Source organism: Oncorhynchus kisutch, linkage group LG18 (assembly GCF_002021735.2).
Source record: "Oncorhynchus kisutch isolate 150728-3 linkage group LG18, Okis_V2, whole genome shotgun sequence".
Taxonomy (NCBI): domain Eukaryota; kingdom Metazoa; phylum Chordata; class Actinopteri; order Salmoniformes; family Salmonidae; genus Oncorhynchus; species Oncorhynchus kisutch.
The window spans coordinates 52,077,337-52,093,473 of record NC_034191.2 but is presented as its reverse complement, the minus strand read 5'-3'; the positions used below and the strand labels follow the sequence as shown (position 1 = coordinate 52,093,473).

Sequence of the window (16,137 nt, the reverse complement as noted above, 5' to 3'; positions counted from 1 at the left end):
GTCTCAGAAGGAACACTGTACACATATGTGTACAATTGTTGTGTATCTAGTCACCAGTTTACCTTCTTGGGATGCATGTTATTGCATGTTATTGCCTCTATGTTCTTCCTTGTGAAATATTCAACTGATTTCAGAAATAAAGCTTCCAAACTTGTGTTGATATTATCCAGTGCCATGGCAGCAGATTTCGATTGCACAATCGAAAAAACTAAGGTAAAACTAAGGTAAATGTGTCATGTTCCCTTGACAACAGGATCTTTAATCGATCAAATAGCAATTTCTCCAAGAAAGAACAAATCACCATGGATACACAGTTCAGTCCATAGAAATAGAATGACTAAATTCTTAGATTACTCAATTACATTTCTATCGGGAAGCCTTTAATTATTTATTAAAAATTGTAATCTGTATTTATTGGTTTTGTTTAGTGTAGCCTGGGAGCCAGTCAGTTAAAATGATGATGATGATGATGATGATGATGATGATGATGATGATGGTGATTATTAGGCAGAGGTACTGAATTGATCACACTGAAAGCTATTCAAAGTTTTTATTGATGTGTGACAGAGATGATGATGAGACTAGAGAATGTTGCTATTCCTGAAATATGTAGTGGTCTCTACAGATGTTGGGCATGGGGTGGCGATTTTGTGTCACATGAAGCTATTCCTTGACCTACAGTTCCTTGAAGAAGGGTTTCCACTAGCTGAATGTGTTTGGTTAATAATCTAACACATTTTGGGTGTGTTGTATGGTTTTCAACATTTAACACATTAACTGCAGGGATTGACACAAAATGTCTTAGAAAAAATGTACACAAATCATGTTTTGCCAACACTGGGATTGGATTAAAAGTAACACAACACGTGTCATCCCTAATTAGACACACGGATGTCTTTTTTAAAAATCACTCAGCTGAGTGTAGAAATGGGCGGGGGTTATGACTTTGTGGGAAGAGATTGGTAGAAGCTAGTGACGACCCTGAAGTAGTACAGAATGCAAACGTGCGCTGGGAGAGGAGTGCGTTGAAAGAGTGCGGCTGCTGTAGGTTATTGCAAGTGGAGGACTACCCGAACTCTGCGCGGTATGAGGGAAGCATCGTGATATTATTGAAGAATGACACAAGAAAATTAGGCAAATGAGATGGTTGCGCGTATACTTTATTGCAGCGTGGAAGAATAATCAATGGCCACTTTTTCCAGGGCAAAATGGGCTCAGATGTGGTTGAACTAACGTGAGCGCAATCTGTTGTTGACTCCGAGAGGCTCTGCGCGCTCTCCGTGCAGGAGGTTTAACATTGGTGACAGTTTAATAAAGAATAGAAGAAGCTTATGTTGTTGAGGTCTTTACTCCAACATCCCATCAAAACTGTGGGCGCAAAGAAACGAATGTCAATAGACAGTATGACGGCTGTACGAAGCGCCCATGCACATAATGGGAGCTCCGCTGGATCAAAGGAGGATGGACAAAACACACCGAGCCCGGTTAACACCGGCCCCAATACAAACGTATTTCCACCGGCAGACACCGGCGATGACAAGTCTGGGTCTTCCGTCGGTGAACTAACTCAGACATGGATTCAGTTTACAAAGACATTCGTGCTCATTTTTCCCATATATGTTTTGGGATATTTTGAATTCAGTTTTAGTTGGCTCTTAATAGGACTTGTAATATTTTTCTGGTGGAGGAGAAACACAGGAGGCAAGAACACCCGACTGTACAGAGCCTTGGCGTTCTTTGAACAGGAGGAGAGAACTGTCAAACAAAGTCTGACAGCTTCTGACTTGCCATCATGGGTAAGACCAAGATGCATTTATAAAGGGAGCACCAAAAAAAAGTGCACAAAATGTTGTCTTTATCCCCCTATTCAGTTAGCCACTCTGGATTATTATTATATGGCTATATTACTACCACATTTGATTAGCCTACATCAAATGTATTTGAACATGTTATTTCTATAACCCAAATAAGCCTATTGCACAGCACACATTAATCATTTAGTTGTTTTTGAGTTTCTAAGAAAACCATCACTCTGGGATCTGAACACAGAACAGTGTTGAGTTGTAAAGCTCTGATCACACAGCTGTCCCCAGCAGTGACATTAGACAAAGCCCCTCTAAATACAGCATTGCACAATGGTAAACCGGACACCAGAGTGGGAGGGAAAAATGGGCCCCAATCACATAACTAATAACACCTTGCATGCATGATTATGCTTGGAAGATGCACCCAATCGAACCATCACTTATTGTTCGCCTGGTTCTAGGTCTGATTGTACAATCATTGGCATGACGATGAGTGACAAGGAGTTGGCATGATGGCAAAAACAGTCTGGCACTCAGGCGAGCAAAACGTAGGGCCATAGGAGAAACCCGCAACCTAAACGCAACTTGTCAATAATGCCGCCTGACTCAAGTTGAAGAAGTGAACTAGGCCTATACTTGATGAGGATAATTACTCATAATTTATAAGCTGCTTGAGATCTACTCAGCATGTGTCAAACTAGGATAGTATCATTGTTTGTCTGTCTCTTCCTTTTTAGCTGACAAGGTGACTACTCATTTGGTTGGGGAAAAACGTGGGGGGACATCAATTTTCACCCTATTTTTATCCTAAATGTTTGGCTTGTCACACTGTCATGCCTTGTGACTTCTCTCCTTAAGACACGTCATTCCAAAGGGCTCTGTTAAAGTAGTTATTGCGGGTACTTCATCAACTTTTAGTGTGTATAGAACCCTGCTGGAGTTAGTGTGATGAACTAGCTCTGAAGGTCTCTCTCTAAAGAGGACTTAACTCGATTTAGAAGTAAATGAAATGTCTGCCTCAGTGCTGCTCCACGCCGGTAGCTGCCAGCAGCAACGATTCAGTGAGTCAGTATATTATACTATTATACTTGCCTTCTTACCTTCTTTTCCGGGGCTTCCGACAGCCAGGTATCTAACCCTCGACCTGCTGTTTCCCTCGACTATCTACACGTCTTATGTATCTACTTTATTATTATTTTCCTACATCTAGACGTCTCTCAAATTCGTACTTCTTTCTCCATTACTACGGCATATTCTCACAATCTACGTATATACCTCCTTTCCGTTAGTTTACATAGGTAGTGGCCACAGATAGCATTGGTAGTGGCCACAGATACAGTGCCTTGCGAAAGTATTCGGCCCCCTTGAACTTTGCGACCTTTTGCCACATTTCAGGCTTCAAACATAAAGATATAAAACTGTATTTTTTTGTGAAGAATCAACAACAAGTGGGACACAATCATGAAGTGGAACGACATTTATTGGATATTTCAAACTTTTTTAACAAATCAAAAACTGAAAAATTTGGCGGGCAAAATTATTCAGCCCCCTTAAGTTAATACTTTGTAGCGCCACCTTTTGCTGCGATTACAGCTGTAAGTCGCTTGGGGTATGTCTCTATCAGTTTTGCACATCGAGAGACTGACATTTTTTCCCATTCCTCCTTGCAAAACAGCTCGAGCTCAGTGAGGTTGGATGGAGAGCATTTGTGAACAGCAGTTTTCAGTTCTTTCCACAGATTCTCGATTGGATTCAGGTCTGGACTTTGACTTGGCCATTCTAACACCTGGATATGTTTATTTTTGAACCATTCCATTGTAGATTTTGCTTTATGTTTTTGATCATTGTCTTGTTGGAAGACAAATCTCCGTCCCAGTCTCAGGTCTTTTGCAGACTCCATCAGGTTTTCTTCCAGAATGGTCCTGTATTTGGCTCCATCCATCTTCCCATCAATTTTAACCATCTTCCCTGTCCCTGCTGAAGAAAAGCAGGCCCAAACCATGATGCTGCCACCACCATGTTTGACATTGGGGATGGTGTGTTCAGGGTGATGAGCTGTGTTGCTTTTACGCCAAACATAACATTTTGCATTGTTGCCAAAAAGTTCAATTTTGGTTTCATCTGACCAGAGCACCTTCTTCCACATGTTTGGTGTGTCTCCCAGGTGGCTTGTGGCAAACTTTAAACGACACTTTTTATGGATATCTTTAAGAAATGGCTTTCTTCTTGCCACTCTTCCATAAAGGCCAGATTTGTGCAATATACGACTGATTGTTGTCCTATGGACAGAGTCTCCCACCTCAGCTGTAGATCTCTGCAGTTCATCCAGAGTGATCATGGGCTTCTTGGCTGCATCTCTGATCAGTCTTCTCCTTGTATGAGCTGAAAGTTTAGAGGGACGGCCAGGTCTTGGTAGATTTGCAGTGGTCTGATACTCCTTCCATTTCAATATTATTGCTTGCACAGTGCTCCTTGGGATGTTTAAAGCTTGGGAAATCTTTTTGTATCCAAATCTGGCTTTAAACTTCTTCACAACAGTATCTCGGACCTGCCTGGTGTGTTCCTTGTTCTTCATGATGCTCTCTGCGCTTTTAACGGACCTCTGAGACTATCACAGTGCAGGTGCATTTATACGGAGACTTGATTACACACAGGTGGATTGTATTTATCATCATTAGTCATTTAGGTCAACATTGGATCATTCAGAGATCCTCACTGAACTTCTGGAGAGAGTTTGCTACACTGAAAGTAAAGGGGCTGAATAATTTTGCACGCCCAATTTTTCAGTTCTTGATTTGTTAAAATAATTTGAAATATCCAATAAATGTCGTTCCACCTCATGATTGTGTCCCACTTGTTGTTGATTCTTGACAAAAAAATACAGTTTTATATCTTTATGTTTGAAGCCTGAAATGTGTCAAAAGGTCGCAAAGTTCAAGGGGGCCGAATACTTTCGCAAGGCACTGTACCTCGTGTCATTACAGACTCACTAATATACTCTTGATCAGGTTCCGCTTAGATCTCAAAATTAGCTAGTTTACATTTGTACTGCAGATAGCTCGTGTCATTTCAGACGAGTCACTGGGGACTTCTTCCTTCCTAGGTGGCTTCTACATCCAATTCCTGTCTTCCAATTGCATAGAATACTACCTATATCAGGGTTCTCTACACAAAATTCTAAAGACAGGTCACCAGATCAGTATGCCCATCGGATTCTAAAGATCAATGTCCAAACCACACAACAATCATTAAAAATATTTCTCTAAATGTAGCCCGAACGTCAATTCCCCAAATCCAAGAATAAAGGTTTACTGACCTTTTTCTTGTAGGATGGGAAAAGCAATGTTAGTTGGATTCCGTCACCGTCTCTGTCAACCTTCGATATATACCGGCCTGTTATAGAACCCCAATGTCAGGGGACAGGTCTTTAATTTTGGGGTCAAGGACCCGCAGGCGCACGGTGTTCGGCGTGCTACTTCGGGACGACAGGGGCAGGTATTGGAATCCGGCTCGAAGGACCAAATTGTTATCAGAATTTCGTTATCAATGTTCATAAATTTCAATTAATCTAAATGTGTATTCACGAGAGCATTCTCAAGTCCATTATACAAAGACATCCATTTTATACTTGTGCACATACTTCCACACAAACAGTAGGTATCCTACGCACATGCATACACACGAACAGTAGGTGAGTTGTATCCTTCTCCAGAGTTCTCACCCCTGTGTATCACTACACAGCCGACAGTTCCATTCCCCCGAGATTAGGGAAACCTTGAGAAGTACTCCCTGTCCTATCATAAGTTTCTCAGAGTTCTAGCCAGGTCAGGTCAACTACAGTTGAATTGTTCTCAGTATTTTCTTAGGCACACACAAACACACACATTTCTCTCCCTCCCAGTCCAACCTAGTTGGACTTATGTTTAATACTTTAATTATTCCTTATACATGCTACATAAACTATAATCCCTAATGGTTAAGTTTCAGGGTAGAATTATTTAATCATTATCTTTAAACATATAAATTATTTTATCACCAATTTAATTGGAATGGCCGTTTAATTAGGGACGATTTCAAGTTTTCCTAACAATCGGTAATCGCCATTTTTGGACACCGATCATGGCCCATTACATTGCACTCCACAAGGAGACTGCGTGGCAGGCTGACTACCTGTTATGTGAGTGCGGCAAGGAGCTAAGGTAAGGCGCTAGCTAGCATTAAACGTATCTTATAAAAAACAATAAATCTTAACAATCACTAGTTAACTACACATGGTTGATGATATTACTAGTTTATTTATCTTGTCCTGCATTGCATATAATCAGGTGATTTAAAAAGCGCATTCGCGAAAAAAGCACTATCGTGGCACCAATGTGTACCTAACCATAAACATCAACGCCTTTCTTAACATCAATACATATATTATATATTTTTAAACCTGCATATTTAGTTAATATTGCCTGCTAACATAAATGTATTTTAAGTTGGAAAATTGTGTCCCTTCTCTTGCGTTCTGTGCAGCAGAGTCAGGGTATATGCAGCAGTTTGGGCCGCCTGGCTCGTTGCGAACTGTGTGAAGACTATTTCTTCCTAACAAAGGCAGCCAACTTCGCCAAATGGGGGATGATTTAACAAAGGCGCATTTGCGAAAAAATCACCATCGTTGCACGAATGTACCTAACCATAAACATCCATGCCTTTCTTAAAATCAATACACAGAAGTATATATTTTTAAACCTGCATATTTAGTTAAAAGAAATCCAGGTTAGCAGGCAATATTAAACTAGGACAATTGTGTCATTTCTCTTGCGTTCATTGCACGCAGAGTCAGGGTATATGCAACAGTTTGGCTCGTTGCGAACTAATTTGCCAGGATTTTACGTAATTATGGCATAACATTGAAGATTGTGCAATGTAACAGGAATATTTAGACTTATGGATGCCACCCGTTAGATAAAATACGGAACGGTTCCGTATTTCACTGAAAGAATAAACGTTTTGTTTTCAAAATCATAGTTTCCGGATTTGACCATATTAACCTCTTGATACTACCCTTCCCGGATCCGGGAAAGTAATCATCGCCTGAAACTAATTAGCATAACGCATCGGACATAAATATCCCTAGAAAATATTCCTATTCATGAAAATCACAAATGAAATATATTGAGACACAGCTTAGCCTTTTGTTAATCATACTGTCATCTCAGATTTTCAAAATATGCTTTACAGCCAACGCTAGACAAGCATTTGTGTAAGTTTATCATAGCCTAGCATAGCATTATGCCCTGTTAGCAGCAGGCAACAGTTTCACGAAAATAAGAAAAGCAATCAAATTAATAATTTACCTTTGAAGACCTTTGGATGTTTTCACTCAGGAGACTCCCAGTTAGATAGCAAATGTTCCTTTTTTCCAAAAATATTATTTTTGTTGGCGAAATAGCTCCGTTTGTTCTTCACGTTTGGCTGAGAAAAAGGCCCGGAAAATGCAGTCACTTACAACGCCAAACTTTTTTCCAAATTAGCTCCATAATATCGACAGAAACATGGCAAACGTTGTTTAGAATCAATCCTCAAGGTGTTTTTCACATATCTATTCGATAATATATCCACCGGGACAATTGGTTTCTCATTAGAAGCGATTGGAATAATGGCTACCTCAGTACTTTACGCAAGATTTTCTGCGGGAGCCATCATGTGACCACTTGCTCAAAGTGGTTCCTTACGGCTATTCTTCAACATAAATGCGTAAAAATACGTCATAATGCTGTAGACACCTTGGGGAATACGTAGAAAGTGTAAGCTCATTCGTAGCCCATTCACAGCTATATAAGGAGTCATTGGCATGCAGCGCTTTCAAAATATTGGGCACTTCCTGATTGGATTTTTATCTGGGCTTCGCCTGTAACATCAGTTCTGTTGCACTCACAGACAATATCTTTGCAGTTTAGGAAACGTTAGTGTTTTCTATCCAAAGCTGTCAATTATATGCATAGTCGAGCATCTTGTCGTGACAAAATATCCCGTTTAAAACGGGAACGTTTTTATCCAAAAACGAAATACCGCCCCCAGAGTTTCAAGAGGTTAATGACCTAAGGCTCGTATTTCTGTGTGTTATTATGTTATAATTAAGTCTATGATTTGATATTTGATAGAGCAGTCTGACTGAGCGGTGGTAGGCAGCAGCAGGCTCGTAAGCATTCATTCAAACAGCACTTTCGTGCAGCACTTCAAGCCTATCAACTCCCGAGATTGGGCTGGTGTAAACAATGTGAAATGGCTAGCTAGTTAGCGGGGCCTTTCATATGTTCTCATGTTCTGAGCAAGGAACTTAAACTTGAGCTTTTTTACATGGCACACATTGCACTTTTACTTTCTTCTCCAACACTTTGTTTTTGCATTATTTAAACCAAATTGAACATGTTTCATTATTTATTTTAGGCTAAATAGATTTTATTGATGTATTAAGTTAAAATAAAAGTGTTCATTCAGTAATGTTGTAATTGTCATTATTACAAATAAATAAATAAATTTTTAAAAATTGGCCGATTTTAATCGGTATCTGCTTTTTTTGGTCCTCCAATAATCGGTATTGGCGTTGAAAAATCATCATCATCGACCTCTAATAGGCATACCTCAGGCACTGAAGGAGAGACTGAACGCTGGTGCTCAGTTTTCTCTTTCTGGACATGACCAGCTGGTCACTCAGACTGAGACGCTGAAACGTGCCACTTGGGTTGTGTTTCTAAGGAGAAGGAGAAGGAGGGGGAAAGGGCGGTATCTGAAACCATGATCTATACAAAAGCTTCCTGTCCTCTAGGAGACACATTTGCTCAGCAAAGCTGTCATTTAACCTCTCTAGGGTATGTGGGACACTAGCGTCCCACCTGGCCAACATCCATTGAGATTGCAGAGCGCCAAATTCAAATACAGAAACTCATTATAAAAATTCAGAAAGGATACAACTATTTTACATTGGTTTAAAGATTAACTTCTTGTGAATCCAACCATGGTGTCAGATTTCAAAAATACTTTACGGCGAAAGCATACCTTACGATTATTTGAAAACATAGCCCAGCAGACAAATCACTACAAACAGTAACCAGCCAAGTAGAAGTTACACAAGTCAGAAATAGAGAGAAAATGAATCCCTTACCTTTGATAATCTTCATATGGTTGCACTCAGAAGACATTAATTTATTCAATAAATGTTCCTTTTGTTCGATAAAGTCTCTCTTTAAATCTGAAAACCTCCATTTTGTTTGCGTTTTCTTCAGTAATCCACAGGCACAAATGCAGTCACAACAGGCAGACAAAAAAAATCAAAATTGTATCTGTAAAGTTCATAGAAACATGTCAAACAATGTTTATATTCAATCCTCAGGTTGTTTTTAGCCTAAATAATATATAATATTTCAACCGGACAATAACGTCATCAATATAAAAGGTAAACAAGAAAGGCACTCTCTGGTCGCGCGCATGAAAAAGCTCTTTGACATGGCAGGGTCCACTCATTCAGACTGCTCTTACTCCCTCATTTGTCAGAATACAAGCCTGAAACAATTTCTAAAGACTGTTGACATCTAGTGGAAGGCATAGGAACTGCAATTTGAGTCCTAAGTCTATGAATACGGTAATGGCATTGAATAGAAAATAACAACAACAAAAACATTCCTACTTCCTGAATGGATTTTTCTCAGGTTTTCGCCTACCAAGTCATAGGCTGCTGCGTAGCACTGCCCATACTAATGTAAAATCCTGCTGCTTATTCAGGCTCCTGTGAGACATAAGCAACATGTCAAGGTAGCTACTGTATGGAAGTTGTATACCTCCAGGTGTGTAATGTTTTTTAAAATAAGTAGATCCAAGTTGCTTCTATAATATGCTTTGAAAGTATTTCCATAGTTAAATAACAGCATCCCCATTCAATCCACTTAAATGGACGGTACTGCATTTAAATTACATCTCAATTTCTGTTGTGAGGTGTAAGGTACCTCTTGACAGTTGCACAGTAATTTGATATCACTCATTTATTCGTTGAGTAAATGATGTATCCGCAAGGCACTATCCTCTGACCACTATTTTGTGAATTTGTTGCTTTATACTATGTGTCAGGTTAATAGAAACCATGTCCACTTGAGTGCTCCTGATTGCATAACAGAGGCACTTGTGGCATGTAAAAAAAGCTAGGCTTGAATCTGTCAAACCCAGCAGTAGTTTATCTCCCTACTTCCCACTCCTCTCTCTGTCTGATCCTATGCTCCTCTACGCTGTCACGCTAATGCTGCATCAGCTCTTTTCTCACCCGCGTTAGCATTACGGCCTCCTGTAGCTCTCAAATGCAATCTCGTTGCCACGGCTACACCGCTGGAGCCGCTGCTCCTAAGGGGATAACGCATGACAGCACACTTCCTCTGTGTTGTGCTGGAAAGGTGTGGTAGCCTAATTAGAAAAGTTTTGCTTTTAGACTATGATGATTGTTGGCTTATGAGAGCCAGTGTTATTTATTTATGTGGTTTGTGTGTGTGTACGTGTGTACGTGTGTACGTGTAGGTACAGTATGTGGGCAATGTGTATGCTATGGGCTCTCCTCTCTTTCACTGATGTTCATACTGTGTGGAGTGGCCAGCCCCAGCTCCAGTACTGTTATGTCTTTGTAATAACCAGGAGGGGTTCAGGAGTACTGCAGGACTACGTCCCAAATGGCACACTATTCCCTAAATAGTTCACAAATTTTGACCAGAGTCCCATGGACACTGGTCAATAATAGTGCAATATAGGCAATAGGGTGCAATTTAGGATGCAACGCAGGCAGCAGCCATACTTCCGCTAAACCTAGGCAGAATATCTCATGTCCAACAGCTATTTCACTTAAAATAACAATGTACAATGTGTTTGTTTAGATGGAATCAGTGACTACTGGTACTGGGCAAATAAAACAGTTTTGACCATGTAAACAGTAATGATGTCTTTACTTTTTTTCTCTTTAGGTCAACTTCCCAGATGTGGAAAGAGTAGAGTGGCTGAACAAGGTAAAAGAACAAAGAGGAACATACTGTTAGAATTTCCACTTCTATTTAGATGAGGACCTACTTTTCCTGCTTGGTTTTGCGGTGTAGATACATTTTGGTTCCAGGTAAAATGTTCAAATAGGGTTCTACCTGGAACCAGAAAGGGTTCTTCAAAGGGTTATCCTATGGAGACAGCTGAATAACAGGCACTTTGTGAATATGGGACCTGATATTAAAGAATTAATTCAGTGAATTCAGCTCCTTCACTCTGCCTCCTACATTTCTGTGTTGACTTACTGTATGATAGTCAGGATGTGCGCCCGGTACCAACTTACTAATCCGTTCCCCCTCCCTCTGGCCCTACAGACTGTGAGACAGATGTGGCCGTATATTTGCCAGTTCATAGAGAAGCTGTTCCGCGAGACTATCGAGACGGCCGTGAAGGGAGCCAACTCCCACCTCAGCACGTTCCGCTTCAGCAAGATCAACATGGGGGACAAGGTGAACATCAAGACTTATCAGCAGGAGTCTCTACCTAACCATGCCTTATGTTTATAAGATGGTTTTCAACCATTCAACAGGCGGTCAAACCTCCCCAATCTGGTTTTAAAGGTCCATTGCAACCGTTTTTATCTAAATATCAAATAATTTCTGTCTGGGTAACAATTAAGTACCTTACTGTGATTGTTTTCAATTAAAATGGTCAAAAAGAAACATAATAGCTTCTTCGTAAAGGTGCATTTCTCAAGCAGGAATTTTGCTGGTACTGTCTCTGAGTGGGAAAGGGGAAAACAGAAAACTAGCTGTTATTAACAAATTCACTGCATGGTGATTTCACATTGGAAAGGACAAAGCTCCATTCCACCAAAACAGGCTTAGATTTCAGGCAGTCTTTTCAAACAGCTCTTACATTTTTCTTATAGGTGGGGAAAGGGGCAAGTGCTCAAGCACCCCTAGACCCGTATCTGTGCATGTGTCTGTGTTGTAGGGACAGCTGGTGGGTGTTTCCCAAATAGTTTCCAGGAGGGGACACAGAGTAGTGGCGATGTTCATACTGGGTAGAACACAAGTGGGGGGCTGAGGCCTAGTGGTGATATCGTGATGTCCTCTGTCTTGTGTTTAGCCTTTAAGGATCAACGGGGTCAAGGTTTACACAGAGAATGTGGACAAGCGTCAGATCATCATGGACCTACAGATCAGGTGACCTGACTATCTCCATTTTGGACAGATTGTAGCCTTTGGCTTGTCATAGAATGTACTCTGTGCAGTATGTATTATTTTTTTTTACATAGATAAACATGTGATTTTGATGATGTTGAACTTTTTTCTCCAGTTTTGTTGGAAATACTGAAATTGATGTGGACATCAAAAGATACTACTGCAAAGCTGGTATTAAGAGCATACAGGTAATGCTATTATGTTATTGTCTCATTCTGTTGTTTTAGGATTAATTAGGGGCATAAAAACCTAACGTAACATTTTTTGGGTGATAATATTTTAATATGTCATTTCTTAGGGATGTAAAACACCGGGGGGACAAGTTTTATTTAATTTTATTTAACAAACACCCTTCACTTGAAGTCTGAATTGGATCTGGGGCTGGCCATAAAAATATATTAACTATACAACTCTGTAATGGATGCTCTGATCGTTGATAATGTCACGGATAACCTGTTCATCAGAGTCGAGGACAGTAAACTCCAACTGAATGTTGTGAGTGCATGTAAAAGTGACTTTAATGATGCCTGCTTGCTCAATTACACTGGCTTGCAAACAACATTAGATTTGTTTTTACTGCAATGACTTGCAAGCAATATACTGTGTGATCAGTTACCCTTGTGTGCGGTGTTAGTTTAGACTTCGGTTTTAGATGTAGTTTTAGTCTTAGTCTTTTGACTAAAATACCTTTTCATCTTTGTTGCATTTGAGTCATTTCATCCTCCTTATCAGTCGGCTAAAACTCTGGACAATTTTTGTCTAGTTTTAGTCACAATCATTTAAGACACCTATTAGTCAGTGCGTTTTTTTACCCCGTGAAATCATTTATATTTACCTTTTTAACTTCCATCATGTGCACTTTCAGATGGCCTTTTTTATAACCCCCCAAAAAATGTCATATATATTTGACGACAATGTGATGAGAATTCCATGTGAGACTAATAAACATAACATTTGACATGAAGCTCCCTTTCATCTGTTTTGTCCAATCATAAGCATGCATGCCTTTGCAGAATATTTTATGCAATCCTCTCATTGGCAGAATGAACGTCTTTCAGTTGCACAGTCTGATTGAGCTGATCTGTCTGGCTCTCCCATAGGCTACAGCTCTTGGCGGTCACTTCAGTCACTCGTCTCTCTTTTGAACTGATGCGCAGCCAGGACACTTCATTTCTAACTAACCTCAACTAGAAATAATACTTTTTACTCTCTTACTTTCACGTAGGCTGTTTTTGCTTTGACCACAACAGAAGCTCTATTTTGCCATGTGCGTTGTTATTCATCTGTGTTGCTGCTCTCGCAGTTGGCAAAATGCGAGTGCAGTTGTATTTTCTCTATTGAAAATGTTAATTATATTTGCTGAGTATTAGTACAGTAATAATTCTGACATTGTTGGAAAGCTTGGATTCTCCGCTTTTTTTCTTTATGGATTCACTGTTATGGCCACCCTTGTTCCTGTACCCAAGAAGGCAAAGGTAACTGAACTAAAAGACTATCGCCCCGTAGCACTCACTTCTGTCATCATGAAGTGCTTTGAGAGACTAGTCAAGAATCAATACACCTCCACCTTACCTGCCACCATAGACCCACTACAATTTGCATACCGCCCCAATAGGTCCACAGACGATGCAATCACCATCACACTGCACACTGCCCTAACCCATCTGGACAAGAGGAATACTTATGTAAGAATGCTGTTAATTGACTACAGCTCAGCATTTAACACCATAGTACCCTCCAAGCTCATCATTGAGCTTGAGGCCCTGGGTCTCAACCCCGCCCTGTGAAATTGGGTCCTGGACTTTCTGACGGTCCGCCCCCAGGTGTTGAAGGTACAGTGCCTTGCGAAAGTATTCGGCCCCCTTGAACTTTGCGACCTTTTGCCACATTTCAGGCTTCAAACATAAACATATAAAACTGTATTTTTTTGTGAAGAATCAACAACAAGTGGGACACAATCATGAAGTGGAACGACATTTATTGGATATTTCAAACTTTTTTAACAAATCAAAAACAGAAAAATTGGGCGTGCAAAATTATTCAGCCCCCTTAAGTTAATACTTTGTAGCGCCACCTTTTGCTGCGATTACAGCTGTAAGTCGCTTGGGGTATGTCTCTCAGTTTTGCACATCGAGACACTTTCCCATTCCTCCTTGCAAAACAGCTCGAGCTCAGTGAGGTTGGATGGGGAGCATTTGTGAACAGCAGTTTTCAGTTCTTTCCACAGATTCTCGATTGGATTCAGTTCTGGACTTTGACTTGGCCATTCTAACACCTGGATATGTTTATTTTTGAACCATTCCATTGTAGATTTTGCTTTATGTTTTGGATCATTGTCTTGTTGGAAGACAAATCTCCGTCCCAGTCTCAGGTCTTTTGCAGACTCCATCAGGTTTTCTTCCAGAATGGTCCTGTATTTGGCTCCATCCATCTTCCCATCAATTTTAACCATCTTCCCTGTCCCTGCTGAAGAAAAGCAGGCCCAAACCACCACCATGTTTGACAGTGGGGATGGTATGTTCAGGGTGATGAGCTGTGTTGCTTTTACGCCAAACATAACGTTTTGCATTGTTGTCAAAAAGTTAAATTTTGGTTTCATCTGACCAGAGCACCTTCTTCCACATGTTTGGTGTGTCTCCCAGGTGGCTTGTGGCAAACTTTAAACAACACTTTTTATGGATATCTTTAAGAAATGGCTTTCTTCTTGCCACTCTTCCATAAAGGCCAGATTTGTGCAATATATGACTGATTGTTGTCCTATGGACAGCGTCTCCCACCTCAGCTGTAGATCTCTGCAGTTCATCCAGAGTGATCATGGGCTTCTTGGCTGCATCTCTGATCAGTCTTCTCCTTGTATGAGCTGAAAGTTTAGAGGGACGGCCAGGTCTTGGTAGATTTGCAGTGGTCTGATACTCCTTCCATTTCAATATTATCGCTTGCACAGTGCTCTTTGGGATGTTTAAAGCTTGGGAAATCTTTTTGTATCCAAATCTGGCTTTAAACTTCTTCACAACAGTATCTCGGACCTGCCTGGTGTGTTCCTTGTTCTTCATGATGCTCTCTGCGCTTTTAACGGACCTCTGAGACTATCACAGTGCAGGTGCATTTATACAGAGACTTGATTACACACAGGTGGATTGTATTTATCATCATTAGTCATTTAGGTCAACATTGGATCATTCAGAGATCCTCACTGAACTTCTGGAGAGAGTTTGCTGCACTGAAAGTAAAGGGGCTGAATAATTTTGCACGCCCCATATTTTTCAGTTTTTGATTTGTTAAAAAGGTTTGAAATATCCAATAAATGTCGTTTTACTTCATGATTGTGTCCCACTTGTTGTTGATTCTTCACAAAAAAATACAGTTTTATATCTTTATGTTTGAAGCCTGAAATGTGGCAAAAGGTCGCAAAGATCTAGGGGGCCGAATACTTTCGCAAGGCACTGTATGTCTTTGGTCATTGCGTAGCAGGCAGCAATGAAACATAGCTAGTAGGGAAAGCAATCAATCTGTCTCCTTAGAGCCAAAGAGCCATTAGTATCGTCCCTTGAAGATATTTACTTCACAAAGCCCTATTATAAAGCACTGGCTCACATTTCTCATACTCACAGTACATCGTATAGTGGAGTTTGGAAACAGCATACTTTGCGTCTTTTGAAGAGGAGTTTAAATCCTGTCTTATTTTTGTGTGTGATTTTTAAATTATTTTTATTAAACAAATACTGCGATTGAGACAATAGAAACTGGGTTCTTTATATGGATAATTACCATTTTGTTTTAAACTCATGTCCATTGAACAAAAATAATAGTGGGGCCTGTTTTGCTCATATACAGTATCAGCACTTAAACGACCTGCTTGTCTAGAGAGAGAGAACTAATTATATCTGTAATAATAGATATAATGCAGTAGTAGTGTGTGTGTGTGTGTGTGTGTGTGGGGGGGGGGGGGCATCTTTGGAGTGAAATACCCCTTTGGAGTGTCTCTGGAGGCACGTGCCTGCTGTGGTGTCCAGTCGTCCACTCTTGAATGTTCAGATACAGGTCATTAGGTGGGTCAAGGGCCTGTAGTGTTGGTTCCCTGATACTGAAAGCTCCCTTAATGATGT

The 16,137-nt window shown here is 40.4% G+C and overlaps 1 protein-coding gene across 3 annotated transcripts in view; it reads left to right on the top strand.

Moving 5' to 3' along the window:
• The first annotated feature begins 978 nt into the window (after positions 1–978).
• LOC109908758 (extended synaptotagmin-2-A) overlaps positions 979–16,137 on the top strand; it is a 35,589-nt gene continuing 20,430 nt past the window's right edge. For 2 of the 3 annotated variants that reach the window (XM_031796376.1, XM_031796375.1), the window contains exons 1-5: positions 979–1,796; positions 10,793–10,834; positions 11,180–11,314; positions 11,937–12,013; positions 12,147–12,219. In XM_031796376.1, coding sequence (XP_031652236.1) covers positions 1,332–1,796; positions 10,793–10,834; positions 11,180–11,314; positions 11,937–12,013; positions 12,147–12,219 — 792 coding nt within the window. In that variant the 5' untranslated portion in view covers positions 979–1,331. The remainder of the gene's footprint in view (positions 1,797–10,792; positions 10,835–11,179; positions 11,315–11,936; positions 12,014–12,146; positions 12,220–16,137) is intronic. The other variant, XM_031796377.1, reaches the window with a different exon arrangement.